At 40.1% G+C, this 13,860-nt stretch overlaps 1 protein-coding gene across 2 annotated transcripts in view; it reads left to right on the top strand.

Moving 5' to 3' along the window:
- impact (impact RWD domain protein) overlaps nucleotides 1-13,860 on the top strand; it is a 71,671-nt gene that overhangs the window by 356 nt on the left and 57,455 nt on the right. Inside the window, exons 2-6 of one of the 2 annotated variants that reach the window (XM_063200883.1) lie at nucleotides 232-360; nucleotides 448-500; nucleotides 8,488-8,550; nucleotides 8,753-8,838; nucleotides 10,666-10,683. In XM_063200883.1, the coding sequence (XP_063056953.1) occupies nucleotides 232-360; nucleotides 448-500; nucleotides 8,488-8,550; nucleotides 8,753-8,838; nucleotides 10,666-10,683 (349 nt within the window). The remainder of the gene's footprint in view (nucleotides 1-231; nucleotides 361-447; nucleotides 501-8,487; nucleotides 8,551-8,752; nucleotides 8,839-10,665; nucleotides 10,684-13,860) is intronic. The other variant, XM_063200885.1, reaches the window with a different exon arrangement.

Genomic DNA, 13,860 nt, shown 5'->3' with positions numbered 1-13,860 from the left:
AAAGTTGAGTCAATGGAGTAATGAAGTTGCAAGTTCATATACCATGGAACAGTAATACCTAAACGATACAAGATACAGTAGGCGAATCAACATCAGTTACCAACCATCATCCACATCAGTACTGTTTAGTAGCCGATTCACGTTCACGAATGGCTGATTCACGAAACAGAATCTGATCTGGTCCAGTATGTGCAACTGCTTTATGTTGTCTAATCATCTTATTTCATGCAGATTGACGAGATTGAAGCCCTGTCCTCCATATATGGTGACGAATGGTGTGTGATTGACGAAGCGTCAAGAATCTTTTGTATCAAAATAGCTGACAGCTCAGACAATCCAAAATGGACAGCCTGTTTACAGGTAAACCCTATAACACAATTTATTAGCATATGATATCTGTTTCTTCGCCATGATTTGTTTTGTGAATGTCTTGACTTTGTCTTGTAGACGATTCTACCTCCAGATTACCCCAGCAGTGCCCCACCCCTTTATCAAATAAAGTAAGTCCATTCTGAAGTGTTTGTTGTTGATGAATGCAAGGTGCTATCCATATAATAGCCTACTTACTGGTTTGTTGAAGAGTGGAAAAAAAGCACGTGGCTGTAATAGAATAGAAGTGGAGTGGATAGAATGGAGTGTCTTGTTATTCACATGTACAATTTACTCTATACAATTTCACAATGATATTGAAAGCAATTCACTTTCAGTGGCACATACGAGAACCACACACATGTCAGAATCCTGTCGTTCTCAGTAAAACATTCTGGAGAGGTTCCTGTGTCATTCTGTGTGAAATCAGACACTTCATGGCCTGAACAATACAGATGTCAATGAAACTTGGCCCTTTAAATGATAAGGTAGAATGTCACAAATGTTCAGGAGCGCTTTCTGAACTCTGAAAAAAAGTTTGATTGAGATGCCTTTGGATGGGCAAAAACTGAAGATGCACAAACCGAAGGAAATCCAAGGCGCTCTCCTTTACAAGAAAGTAAAGTGTTGCGGTGGTCTTGCCTTCTTCTGTTGTAATTTTTTATGAGGGGCTTTACACCACTGGCATGGCCAACTGGTTGACTTGGTTGCAGACAGCTTAAAAAATATCGGAGGAAACAACAAACATGTGTAAACTCAATGCTGTACAAATTAATTGGTTGAACCCATTTAAGCCTAAGGCACCTGCAAAAAACACCTGCAGAATACGTGAGCCCTTTTTGGGAAAAAGGTGCCCTCAGCCTATAAAAGCCTAAATATATCTTCCTTCGAAGCACATGAAAACAAACGTGAAATAAGTTGCAATTAAAACCAAGGACCCTCATCTTGCATTAGAATGATTTCATTCAACTGTAATATATACACAGTGTTAATAAAAAACTAAAACCTCAAGAGCCTGAATGCAGCATCTGTGCATTGAATGTGTCACTCCAGGCGCCTAGGTCAATTTACTGTGTATGCAGCATCAGGCTTAAATGGGTCAATACTGAAATACAAATTTGCAATTGAACGATTTCTCATTAACCCCAGACATAACCATCTTAGTAGGTGAGAGTGATTAAACAACAACTGTCATAGGAATAGGTTGCTCTTTTGATCTGTATATTTGGACAACTCAAAGATGTTAGAATGTCAGTCACTTGTCAAGACCATCCTTGACCTTGAATATCAATGCAAATCAGTTGTTCTGGTGTTTGGGAGCCCTCTTAGTTTGACTCCCTGAGGAAGGCATGACTGCTGAAATGTATCTGGTTCTTTTTAATGTCTAGTATGACCAATAATAACTGCATTACAATAACTTTTTGTTAAAGCGAGTGCCTTGGAATTCCTTCTGTCAGTGCAAAGGTGGGTAAACTCAGGCCCGGGGGCGATATGCTGCCCTCTTGAGCATTTCATGTGGCCGGCAGAGCTTTAACTTGAAAGCAGGGGCGCCGTCAGCTGACCCAATGCTATACAGGGGAACAGAAGGGCACCGAGAGCCAATGCGAACGCGTGAAGCATGCACTCAAAACAGGTTTAAAAAATATATATACACTACCGTTCAAAAGTTTGGGGTCACCTTCATTTTTCCATATTTTTTTGCAATTCAAGTCGCAGACATCTTTTCAATAGCTCGAAATGGAACAATGGAAAGTAATGAACAGCCAAAGGTGAAAAAAGGTTTGATTACCCATAAAATTGGTTAAACTGGACCAAACTTTTTCACCCATTTATTACACATATTATAAATACAAGTTTTAGTCCATTTCTACCGACATTTCTTTGGTTTATTAGAGAATGCATGGAACCAATGGAAAGCGCAGCCTCTGCCCTTTCCAATGGTAGGTGTATGACACTTGTTGAGTTGCCACCTCGTCCACAAGTTCAAGTCAAAGTAGCCCAAGATACAAGATACAAGATATTTTATTTGTCATGTGTATATATATGAAACTAACATATATATACAATGAAAAGATTCCCTGCTCTGGGAGTCCCAAAAAAAAGTTAAAAAGAATGTTAAAAAAAAAGAAAAAAGTAGGAAAAAATATATATTTAAAAAGTTGAAAAAATGGCAGGTTGGAGAAAGGGGAGATGTTATGAGTGGATTTCTTCCTATGTTGGTGATTTTGTATTCAACAGTCTGATACATTGAGGGAAGAAGCTGTCCCTGAGTCGGCTGGTGTGAGCACGTAAGCACCTGTATCTCCGGGCAGATGGTAGAAGGGTGAAGTGTGTGTAGCTGGGGTGGTACGGATCAGCTATGATTCGTTTGGCCCTCCTCAGACACCGCTGGTTGTAAAGATCCTGGATGTTGGGTAGATCTGATTGGATTGTCCTTTGAGCAGATTTGATGACTCGTTGGAGGTCTCTCCTATCTTGGGCAGTGGTGTTACCATACCAGGCTGTGAAATTACCAGTTAAAATGCTTTCTATTGTACAGCGATAGAAGTTGGGCTGTATTCTACTCTCCATTCCATATCTGTGCAGCCGTTTCAGAAAAATCAGTCGCTGTCTAGCCAGGCCCGTTTCTAGGATTTTGGGGGCCCTAGGCAAAGGGGTTGTCGGGGCCCTAGGGCGTTTTTTTTTTTTCAAGCGGGGGGGCGGGGGCACCTGACAGGGTAGCCACGGCGCCAGAACTTCTGTTTCGGGTTTCGGATGGGCCAGACAATTTTTGGATGCCACTTCAGTCATTGTCACATAGCCTACCATTACAACACAATGTCACAGAAACCATAGAAATCAAATGGAACAAACAAGAAGTCACCTTATAGACAGTGTTGTGGCAGGGTAACACATGCATGAAGGGCAATGAATGCATAAAGAGCAAGCATACACCAGCATTTCCTGTGAGGAAATGCAATCTAGTTATGATAACTAGTCCCTACAGTTCATTTTATGAAACTTTATGAAGAAAGACCTGAGCAAATATAGCCCATTCCATTCAGTAGGCTCCGCTCATGAAGTAGGCTAATTGAATGTTCAGTTTAACCTGGCCTATCTCTCATGAGAGTATGATGGAGTATGCCTATATGGCCCAATCAGATTTTTTGACCCTACCACGAAAATCATGATCTGCATTGCCAATCTCAAATAAAGAAAGGTCTAATATTTCCAACCACTTTTAAAATCTAACCAATTGTGCTCCATTTGTGCAAAACCAACTATTGACTCATACAACAATAGGCCTAGTCCAACTGAAGGCTGAAAAACGAATGAGCAGGCACAGTGGGGGGTTTGGGGGGATGTGATATTGGTAGCAAGAATTCTAAACCACGCCAGGGGGGGTCTACCCGACGAGATTTTTTTTTCGTATTGCATCCATCGCGCACTTGAAAATACAATCCAAATGTTTGTTTTATTAGTAATACCGCAGCAAACACAAATACTAGCGACCAAGGATCACCACGGAGTAACGTAGGTTGACAACTGTGTCAATTATAGGGGACCAATACGCCGGTGCCCTTACCTTGAGTTGTCTTGACCGCAGAATGTATCCCAGAATGTATCCCAACCTCTCACTGTAATCCACACGTTTCCACAATCATGGTCCCAAATTACAATGTGTAATCCATAGTAATAGGAAGAAATTGGGCTACAATTTAGCTATCCCAGCGCACTTGTGTGACTCGTGTTATCCGAAATATTGGTCATATGCATTGCACATTGTTCATTCGTTTCTTCTTGCGTTTATCCACATCCAAAACAGTTCCGTGTCGAAAAAAAGGTGCGTTATTGAACAATCGACGTTTGCCCAGTGCTTGTTTCAGCACAGCACATGGATTAATGCTTCACAGATGTTTTTGAAAACATAACGCTGTAAATGAAACATCTCGCTGTCTGTGCGATGTCAACTGGCCTGGGACAGTTTGGTTGCAGTACAACTTCAAGATTAACTTTTTTTTTAAAAGCAACTGTCTTGAGCCAAAAATGTAATATACCGGTAAACTGGCGTCTGTGCAACATCCAGTGAGAGATTATGTAGCTTCATCTTCAGTTTGTATTTGCGCTGGATTTGACGGTTGAACAAATTGGGAGTGGGGCCCCTCGAGATGGGGGTACTTTGACTACACTGTCGTTGCACCTTTTGGCAATTGACATTTTCACGTCGATGTCGCTGATGCAAGCCTATTGGAAGGGGGGGGGCCCTCGAGCAGGGGGTATTAGGGAGGCGCTGTTGCTTCCCTCGCAGCAGAGCCCTTCGTAAAGATGGCATTGCCTTATTACAACGCTATTTCAAATCGTCATTGCTGTTGGGTCCATAACCTGTCGTCCTTGGGGGCCCCACCTACTCGGGGGCCCTAGGCAACTGCCTACATTGCGTACCTTAACGTAATGGGCCTGTGTCTAGCCGTCTTAGTGATGCAATTGATGTGATGAGACCAGCTGAGATCCTCCTTGATGTTGACTCCTAGGAATTTATAGCTCTTAACCCTCTCCACTACAGTATCAGCGATGTAAATTGGCTGGTGTGGCTGGTGTTGTATCCTCCGGAAATCCACAATCAACTCCTTTGTTTTGCTGACATGCATGCTGCATGATTTTCTAGCCATCAGAATGAACCTACTTATGAATGCATGATCCATTGTCTCAGCGATGTTTTAGTGTGCAAGCCAGTGCCATACATCGTTGAAAAGTGTAGATTCTCCTCTTTCAAATTATATGTATATCATCCGGCATTGTATGGATCGACAGGAGGAGACATCAACTTTTGCTTGCATGGGGCTCATAGAGCTCATTAGGCAATTCTGGACCTCATCTCATCCTGGTAATGAATCTGTAGAACCACAACTGGCTATTATTAATGCCAAAGGTGTCACTTTGATTAGTACACCAGACTAGACACTACATTAGTAAGGGTACACTTTGATTAGTCAAATGTTAGTGATACATTTTGGTCTATTCTATGAATTTTCTATACAAGTAAATCCATTGAACAGTTACTTTTTCTAATATCAAATTGCTTATTTATTGTATGCATTAATTTCAGGGAACAATTACTCTATACACTGATTTTATACCAGAACTGAAATCGAAAATTCTTGGCTGTGTTGGTCAGGGTCCAGCAACAACAGACAGCACTTGCACTAGCTGGCCACTCTGCATCTCTGATCTCCATTACCTTGGTTATCTACAGTTGGTCTCAGATCAGCTTGTCTTTCTGAACACCCACACTGCCACATGATGAAGGGAATGTGGTGGAGAAAGGAGCTACAGTTACATTAAGTTTTTAATTCCGAATGAATAATTCTGAATTAAATAGTTTCATGGAATAGAGAAATAAGGTTATTCACAATTAAAAGAGGAATAAGCCACCCACTCTATTTGGGTGGCTAGCAAAGTTTGATTCTGAATATATTTAATTCAAAGCAGAATTAAGTTTATTTGGAACAATGTTAATTCAGAATGAAATGTCCCATGCAAACGAGATCTCCAATCAGATGGCTCATTTCCATACACAGGGTTCCCCCCAGCACTAGAGTTGTATGAGACATTTTTACTTTTGTAGAATTTCATACCATCTTTCATATGACACTGCAGAACATCACCTTGTTAAAGGGACACTGTGTGAGATTTTTAGTTGTTTATTTCCAGAATTCATGCTGTCCATTCACTAATGTTACATTTTTCATGAATACTTACCACCACCATCAAATTCAAAGTATTCATTATGACTGGGAAAATGTCATTTTTCATACATGAAAAGGGGGACCTTCTCCATGGACCGCCATTTTGAATCTCCAAAAATAGCCATTTTTAGCTGCAAAAATGACTCTACTTGGACCATACTAGAAAATATTTGTTTATTACTTAGAAAACATTCATGTAAAGATCAAATTTGGCAATTGGCAGCCCAGTTTCAATGAGCAGCATAGTTGCAGTACCCTTTTTGACCATTTCCTGCACAGTGTCCCTTTAATGATTGTAGCCCTCCACCGTCTTGACTAACAAAAGTTTGACAGGAAACATTTCATCGTACATCCATATACTGCTAGAAGGCTCTGAATCCTGCTCTCTACACTTTTGCCTGAAGTCTTCTGCTGATGAACTGCACTTTTTTTGCAGACATTGTGAATCTCTGTCTGAGTGGGTGTTAACAGTGCAAAGGTATTGCTTGTTATCACCACTGGATCAATATCTCTGGTGGTGGTGGTAGCTCCAGTGTTTGTCTTGTAGCTTGTGTTGGAGTTTAGGGCCAATGCTGTTCTTATACTAATAATCATTTACATAGTCACACAGTTTTATTATTATTATTATTATTATTATTATTATTATATCCCCGAAACGCAGAGCGTCGGGGATGTAATGGTTTTGCGTGCGCCGCCGCCGCGTCCGCCGCCGCGTCCGCCGCCGCGTCCGCCGCCGCGTAAGGTCTTTTGTGTTAACGCGATAACTTTTGAACGGATGTTTGGATTTGTCCCAGATTTTTTGGGTGAATGCTCTAGGGCAGGTTCATGAACTGATTCGAGTTTGGAGGTCAACACTTTCAAGATGGCTGAATTCAAGATGGTCGAATTTTTGTTTGGCCCATAACTTCTGACCAGTCGGATGGATTTGTCCCACATTTGGTGTGTTAATGTTCTAGGGTAGGTTCATGAACTGATTTGAGTTTGGAGGTCAACACTTTCAAGATGGCTGAATTCAAGATGGCCGAATTTTTGTTTGGCCCATAACTTCTGACTGGGTGGATGGATTTCTCCCAGATTTGGTGTGTTAATGCTCTAGGGTAGGTTCATGAACTTATTCGAGTTTGGAGGCCAACACTTTCAAGATGGCTGAATTCAAGATGGCCGAATTTTTGTTTGGCTCATAACTTCTGACCAGTCAGATGGATTTGTCCCAGATTTGGTGTGTTAATGCTCTAGGGTAGGTTCATGAACTGATTTGAGTTTGGAGGTCAACAGTTTCAAAATGGCGGAATTTTTATTCTGACTGGGTGGATTGATTTGCCCGGTACTACCTTATTTTAACAGTTCACCATTTCAGTGAATCTACCATATTAGGTACAGTGTAACAATATTTAATACCATGTAATACTAGTGTAATACCAGTGTAACATTATGCAATACCAGGTACAGTGTAATAACCAGTGTACAATATTTAATACCATGTAATACTAGTGTAATACCAGTGTAACAATATGCAATACCATGTAATACCACTTACACAAAAATACATGATGTAGTACAAAATTGGTACATGGTGTTACACTGGTATAACATGGTATGAAATATTGTTACAATGGTTATTACACTGTACCTAATGTGGTATATTCACTGTAATAGTGAACCATTAAAACAGTGTTACCATTTGCCCCATTTTTTGCTTCATTTTCACAATAGTCATTTGGTTTTAAGCCTATGCACGTCATTGATCTATGTATAGATATTAAATATATTTCTTTAATATTTTGTATTTATCATATACGTTTATGAAAAGGTGGACGGGAGTGGTAGGAATGATGGGGGACTGGAAGCGTTGCGTTTCGGGGATATACCTTAAGCAGTCGAAGGCGACTGCACAGGCAGTCTAGTTATTATTATTATTATTATTATTATTATTGATAATTGCAATAACTCAACATCAGTTCCTTTCCAGGGACTGAAAATGATCCTCGTGGCTATAATCTATCTCAATTTTACACTGCACTTCCCTGTCAAATAAACATTAAACTAAGCTAAACTAAACCGGCACATCATAACAAGTTGTTCAAAACGCTGTTTGAGTGCGGCATCCTTTTCTTGCATGCGTGAAGATTTAGCATGAGGATATTGTGTTTACCTTTGTCTTCAGTTTGGATTGCAAGTTAAAATTCATACTCTCCCTGTGTTGTCATAGCAACTAATTTTTTTTCATGCAGTACAGGAGGTTCACGATTTAAAATGTGAATGAAGTTTTCGTTCTGTTGCATCCAATTTTGACCAGGAGTTATTCCATCCTCTTTCAGCTTAATCGTTCATGCAAGTAGTTCTTTGAAGGGCTGCAGGTAAAAAAAGTGTTGTTTTGCATATTCTGTTTCAGTGCTGGGTGGCTGAGAGGGCCCGAAAGGATGGAACTGTCCAACAGACTGGAGGAAATATATCTGTAAGTACAACGCTCCTCTATAGATATTTAGATTACTACACAGCATATGTAATGTAATATAAATGTATTGTACATAAGTATTATTGTTATATCGACTCGATTTTTTCCCATTGATTATATTATTATGATAATAATGATGATGATGGTTATGATGGTTAGTAGTATCCAAGTATAATAAGTACAAACATGTTTGTCTTATTAGGGGGAATACCGGTGAGAGTATCCTCTACCTTTGGGTGGAGAACATTCGTGAATTTCTTGTAGAGAAGAGTCAGAGCTCTGATTCTGGTAAGATTCCCAAGTTTACAAAACGCAAACACACACACACACACACACACACACGTTGTGTGAATGGTCGATCAATTCTCTACACTAGGTGGCGTTACTGAGATAAAAGGCCCTGGACATGCTTGCTGCAGAATATGTGTGCACGGGCACATTTCGTCCACAAACATGTTGCCATGCAGATGTGTACGTACGGTGCAATATTGACAAAACCGTGAGGGGAGATCTTCCAAACTTCCCTGTTGAGGTTGCGGTAAAGTCAAACAATGGTGGAAAACATTAATAAGAGCCCGGTTGGCTGTCTGCCTCCAGATGATACCTCCAGTATTGTGCAAAGTGTTCCAGTCGTCCTGACGCAAGTGAACTCTGTAGCATGCATTTGCTCATGTAATTTAAGGTACACAGCAAACATGCCTAAACATGCCTCGGCCTAAGAAGTTCAGGATGCAAGGGCAGCGTCTTCCATTGGTTTGGTCAACTGGCCCAAGCTCAGGGGTTGGCAGGGAAGGGAGAGCTAGCAGCTTTTTAAGGGACAGAGGGCGCTTTGAAGGCTATTCATTTTATATTTGATGGTATTGCCTTGCTAGCACGTAATCTTTTATTGGGCCCGAAATGTCTAGCTGTGTCCCTACTCAAGCCATTTCTTCGCAGACAACACAGATTCACCACAGTGCTTTAGCTTTCAAAGTAATGGTACTCTGATGGATGTCCTTGATCTTCAAAAAAGGTCTTTTGATCTGGCCGGTTTTATGAAAATGCAATTATGTGCAAAGCAGTCTTTGCAGACACACAAGAGGATGGTGCCAAGAACACAACCCCTCCATTCCCCCACCCTCCTTTTCTTTCATTTGGTTGTTCGTTTGCCAATTTGAACACACACACACACACACACACACACACACACACACACACACACACACACACACACACACACACACACACACACACACACACACACACACACACACACACACACACACACACACACACACACACACACACAGGCTTGGCAGATATGATCAAGCCTGAAGAGCACCCCTATTTCATCCACCCAGACTCTTACTTAGTTTTCAATGGAGCCGAAAAGGCTTACATTGTATCGATGGCAGGCATGAAATTGACCCAGGCTGCCCGTGTTTACTGTAGTGTCTGCCTGTTCATCTGGAGACTGTGTGGCTCTAAAGCTCTTCAATGGAAAGGACTGCTCTAATGTACCTGGTCCACTCTGTTAATCTCTCCTTCATTTCATAATTTTTCACCTCTGTCAAAATGAATATCTGATGTAGGCCGTGATGGCGGAGAGGTGTCTAGACACGGAGGCAGTTTTTTAAATGACTTTCAGATAGTAGAGATTCCGTTGTCTAGCTCCGCTGATATTTATAATGGCACAAATTGTATGTGACAACATTATTATGCATGAGCATTCATGGACCTGTGGACTTGGTTTTGAGCCACTCACACATATGTCTAGAAATAGCTTTGCAAAAACCCCCCCGCTATGTTAATGCTGGCTCGCAGTGTGACAGTTTTAAGTCTTGAGGTCTTGCCAATGAGTTACCGTACAGTAATTAACAAATGTTTGACTCTGTGACACTTAATATTAAAACTTCCTGAATTAATATCAAGAGTAGAGTAGAGTAACTTTATTGATCCCAAAAGAAATTAAGATTAAGGGTGCCTAAATGGTATAACAATTCAGTGTTTCCCAAGTAAATGAATGGCATGGCCCTTGATCATCTTTATCTACAATGCGCTCCGCTTTGGTTTAATTGCATTTGTCCATTGTATTTACAAAATTACAAATCCTTCCTTTATTTTATCCCCTTGTAGCTGGCTCCAAATTAATATGTAAGTTAAAGTGTTTGTTGCATTGAAGTGATGAAGTGATGATGCCTTATGCATGTGTCCTTGAGTAGTTCACATACTGTACATAAAACACTTTTACTTTGCATTGACTGACTTGGATTAAAGCTGCTTTTCTCGCTACTCATTTGCACGTCACGTCAGACTTACTCACTGAATTGCTTCATGGTCCTGTGTAGAGGTTTGTGTGTTAGATTAACAGCCATGAACCAGCACTGTACATATTCTGTGGGCTTTGATAACAGGATAAAAGTTGCTGCATTTGTATTAGAGGTGCTCCGATCACCATTTTTTGGGTCCGATCACCGATACCGATCACCAAAAATCTTTATCTGCCGATTACCGATCATTGCCGATCACAAAAATGATTTCCTATTTTTTTAATAGCCTATTAATTATCCTTATTGAATACCATTTCTGCCCATAAACCAATCAATCTTAATTTGCACATGTCTATTATTAGGCTATTATTATTATTATTATTATTATTATTATTATCTTTCAGACTAGTGTTGGTAATACAGTCTACAGTATTAATCAATGTATAAGTTATTGCATAGAATAACTAAACTATTTAAGATTGAATTGAAACTGAAACATTACATCAAATAGTCTTCCACATACGAGAAAAAAAACAACCTGTCGCTTTAAATGAGCAGCCTCGTGAGGAGAGCCCCTCCCCTCTCTGTCACCGTCCACAGTTGCAGTGCTCCACTACCGTTCTGAATCTCTCTCTCAAGTTTTAACCACATCTGTCGCCGTTTGGTGTTTCAGCGACTATCAAACTAATCGACTGACTGCCAATTACAACTTTGAAAACAATAATTGACATGTTTGTGCTGACAACGTGAAGTTGTCACGTGCTGACCAAGGCAACTACACAGGTTATAACGTAACATGGCTCACTGGCGAGTACTCAATCGCAAATTACATTGTCACTCAGGTAAGCGGCGCATGGATCGGAAAATCAGATCATTGTTGATGCAGATATGGTTATGAATGGTGGAAATGAAGGGGGGAATGGCGAAAAGTTATAGACAAGCAAAGATGCCTTCTTTTGGTGCAGTTGCAGCTGTGCAGAGCCAGCGCCTACATGCAGCGCCAGGTGTAAAGGCAAATGGTTGCGTGAGGAATTTAATATCTCTCGATCGTTTTTTTGATCGGCATGTTTTTCCGATCACCGATCAGGCTATTTTTGGCCATTATCGGCCGGTCATGATCGGCAGCCGAGCAATCGGAGCACCTCTAATTTGTATAGGTCGTAGGATGGCACGCTGAATGCAGTACACACACACACACACACACACACACACACACACACACACACACACACACACACACACACACACACACACACACACACACACACACACACACACACACACACACACACACACACACACACACACACACACACACACACACACACACACACACACTCATCACTCATCACTCCTACTGTATACAGTGCTGCTCATATGTTTACATGGCCAAATGTTTTCTTTTTTAGCGATTTGTCATAGAATGTGAATGATGACACAATCTTTTTTTCACTCATTGCTAGAGACCAACTGAAAACATTTATTAGCTATCGCCTGTGTTTACTGTGTCCTAACCAAGTATTGAACATTGCATGTTATGTACAAACCCCAACTCCGATGAAGTTGGGACGTTTGGTAAACAGTGAATAAAATCAAAATGCTATCATTTTCAAAACATTCAATCTATTCATTAGATGGAGAATAGTGAAAAGACAACATATTAAGTGTTAAAACCGAGAAAAAATATTGTTTTGGGGGACATATGTACTCATTTCTAATTTGAGAAATCCAACACGTCTCAAAAGAGTTGGGACGGGGATCAGTGAAATTTAGTAAACATCCAAATAAGATAAAACAACAAAGAAGAACATTTCAAAATGAATTGTACTGACGGACAATATAGGTGTCCAGGTATAAGATCATCACAGAGAGGCTGAGTCACTCAGAATTAAAGATGCAAAGGGAATAATTACCATAGTTATTACATACATTTTTGAATTCCCTTTGATTTACCACGATTGAGTGTATATAAGACATATTTTTGTTAATAAAATCATTGTATAGGTTCATGACATCATGAAATATATATTGGCTGTAGTCTCACTCTAATTCCTGGAGTGCTAGAGCTATTGAAAATTGACCATATTAAGAATGCTTCATGCATGAAAATGACACAGGGGTTTAACATTCTCCTAAGCACCTGAGCTCACTTGAAATAGACCCAGAAGACATGGGAAACTGTCCTTTGCTTACAGAAGTCAGCAGAAGTTGTAGAAGTCCATTCTTTTTGAAAATAATAGAGCATTGCACATCCTGTGCTACAGTGAAAATGGACCATCCAACTTGTGTTAGTGCTAGCTTCAAAAGTCACCCTCCATGATGGCATGCAGATGCAGTAGTGCATTGGTTAAGATGTTCTTACTCATCTGTAGAGTTAAATACAGTGCTGAATGGTATAAATGGGTTTTAAACAGCATGAAAAGCCACTCATGCATTATATTTTGAAGGGAGATCTTCGATTACTGCCACATATTAAGGTCAAATTGCATTCTCTACTATGTTTTAACAGTTTGGCTCCATCATAAGGACCAGCATGTGATAAAATGGTGGGTTTTTGGTCAAGACCTGTCACACTGTAAGCACTACAGAAAGGAAAACATTGCAAAACATGACAAGGAATACACCCACCATTTAAGCTGGTGAAATCATGTCCAAGATAGGAATTAACACTGTTTTTTATATAAAATCATCTCATCGGTTAATGTATTTAACTGTTAAGTGTTGTATTTTGGTTTTTTTTAGTCTTCCTCGACATTTGCTGCCATTTATTGTCCCCGTCCCAACTCTTTTGAGACGTGTTGGATTTCTCAAATTAGAAATGAGTACATATGTCCCCCAAAACAATATTTTTTCTCGGTTTTAACACTTAATATGTTGTCTTTTCACTATTCTCCATCTAATGAATAGATTGAGTGTTTTGAAAATGATAGCATTTTGATTTTATTCACTGTTTACCAAACGTCCCAACTTCATCGGAGTTGGGGTTAGTAGAAAGTAGCAAATTTCAACTGATTTGATGTGACCCGAATTTTGATGAAGAAAATTGTGATTTTATTACAAT

Source organism: Engraulis encrasicolus, chromosome 6 (genome assembly GCF_034702125.1).
Source record: "Engraulis encrasicolus isolate BLACKSEA-1 chromosome 6, IST_EnEncr_1.0, whole genome shotgun sequence".
Classification (NCBI taxonomy): Eukaryota; Metazoa; Chordata; class Actinopteri; order Clupeiformes; family Engraulidae; genus Engraulis; species Engraulis encrasicolus.
The sequence above is the reverse complement of the archived record's forward strand: the minus strand, read 5'-3'. Positions and strand labels throughout refer to the sequence as shown.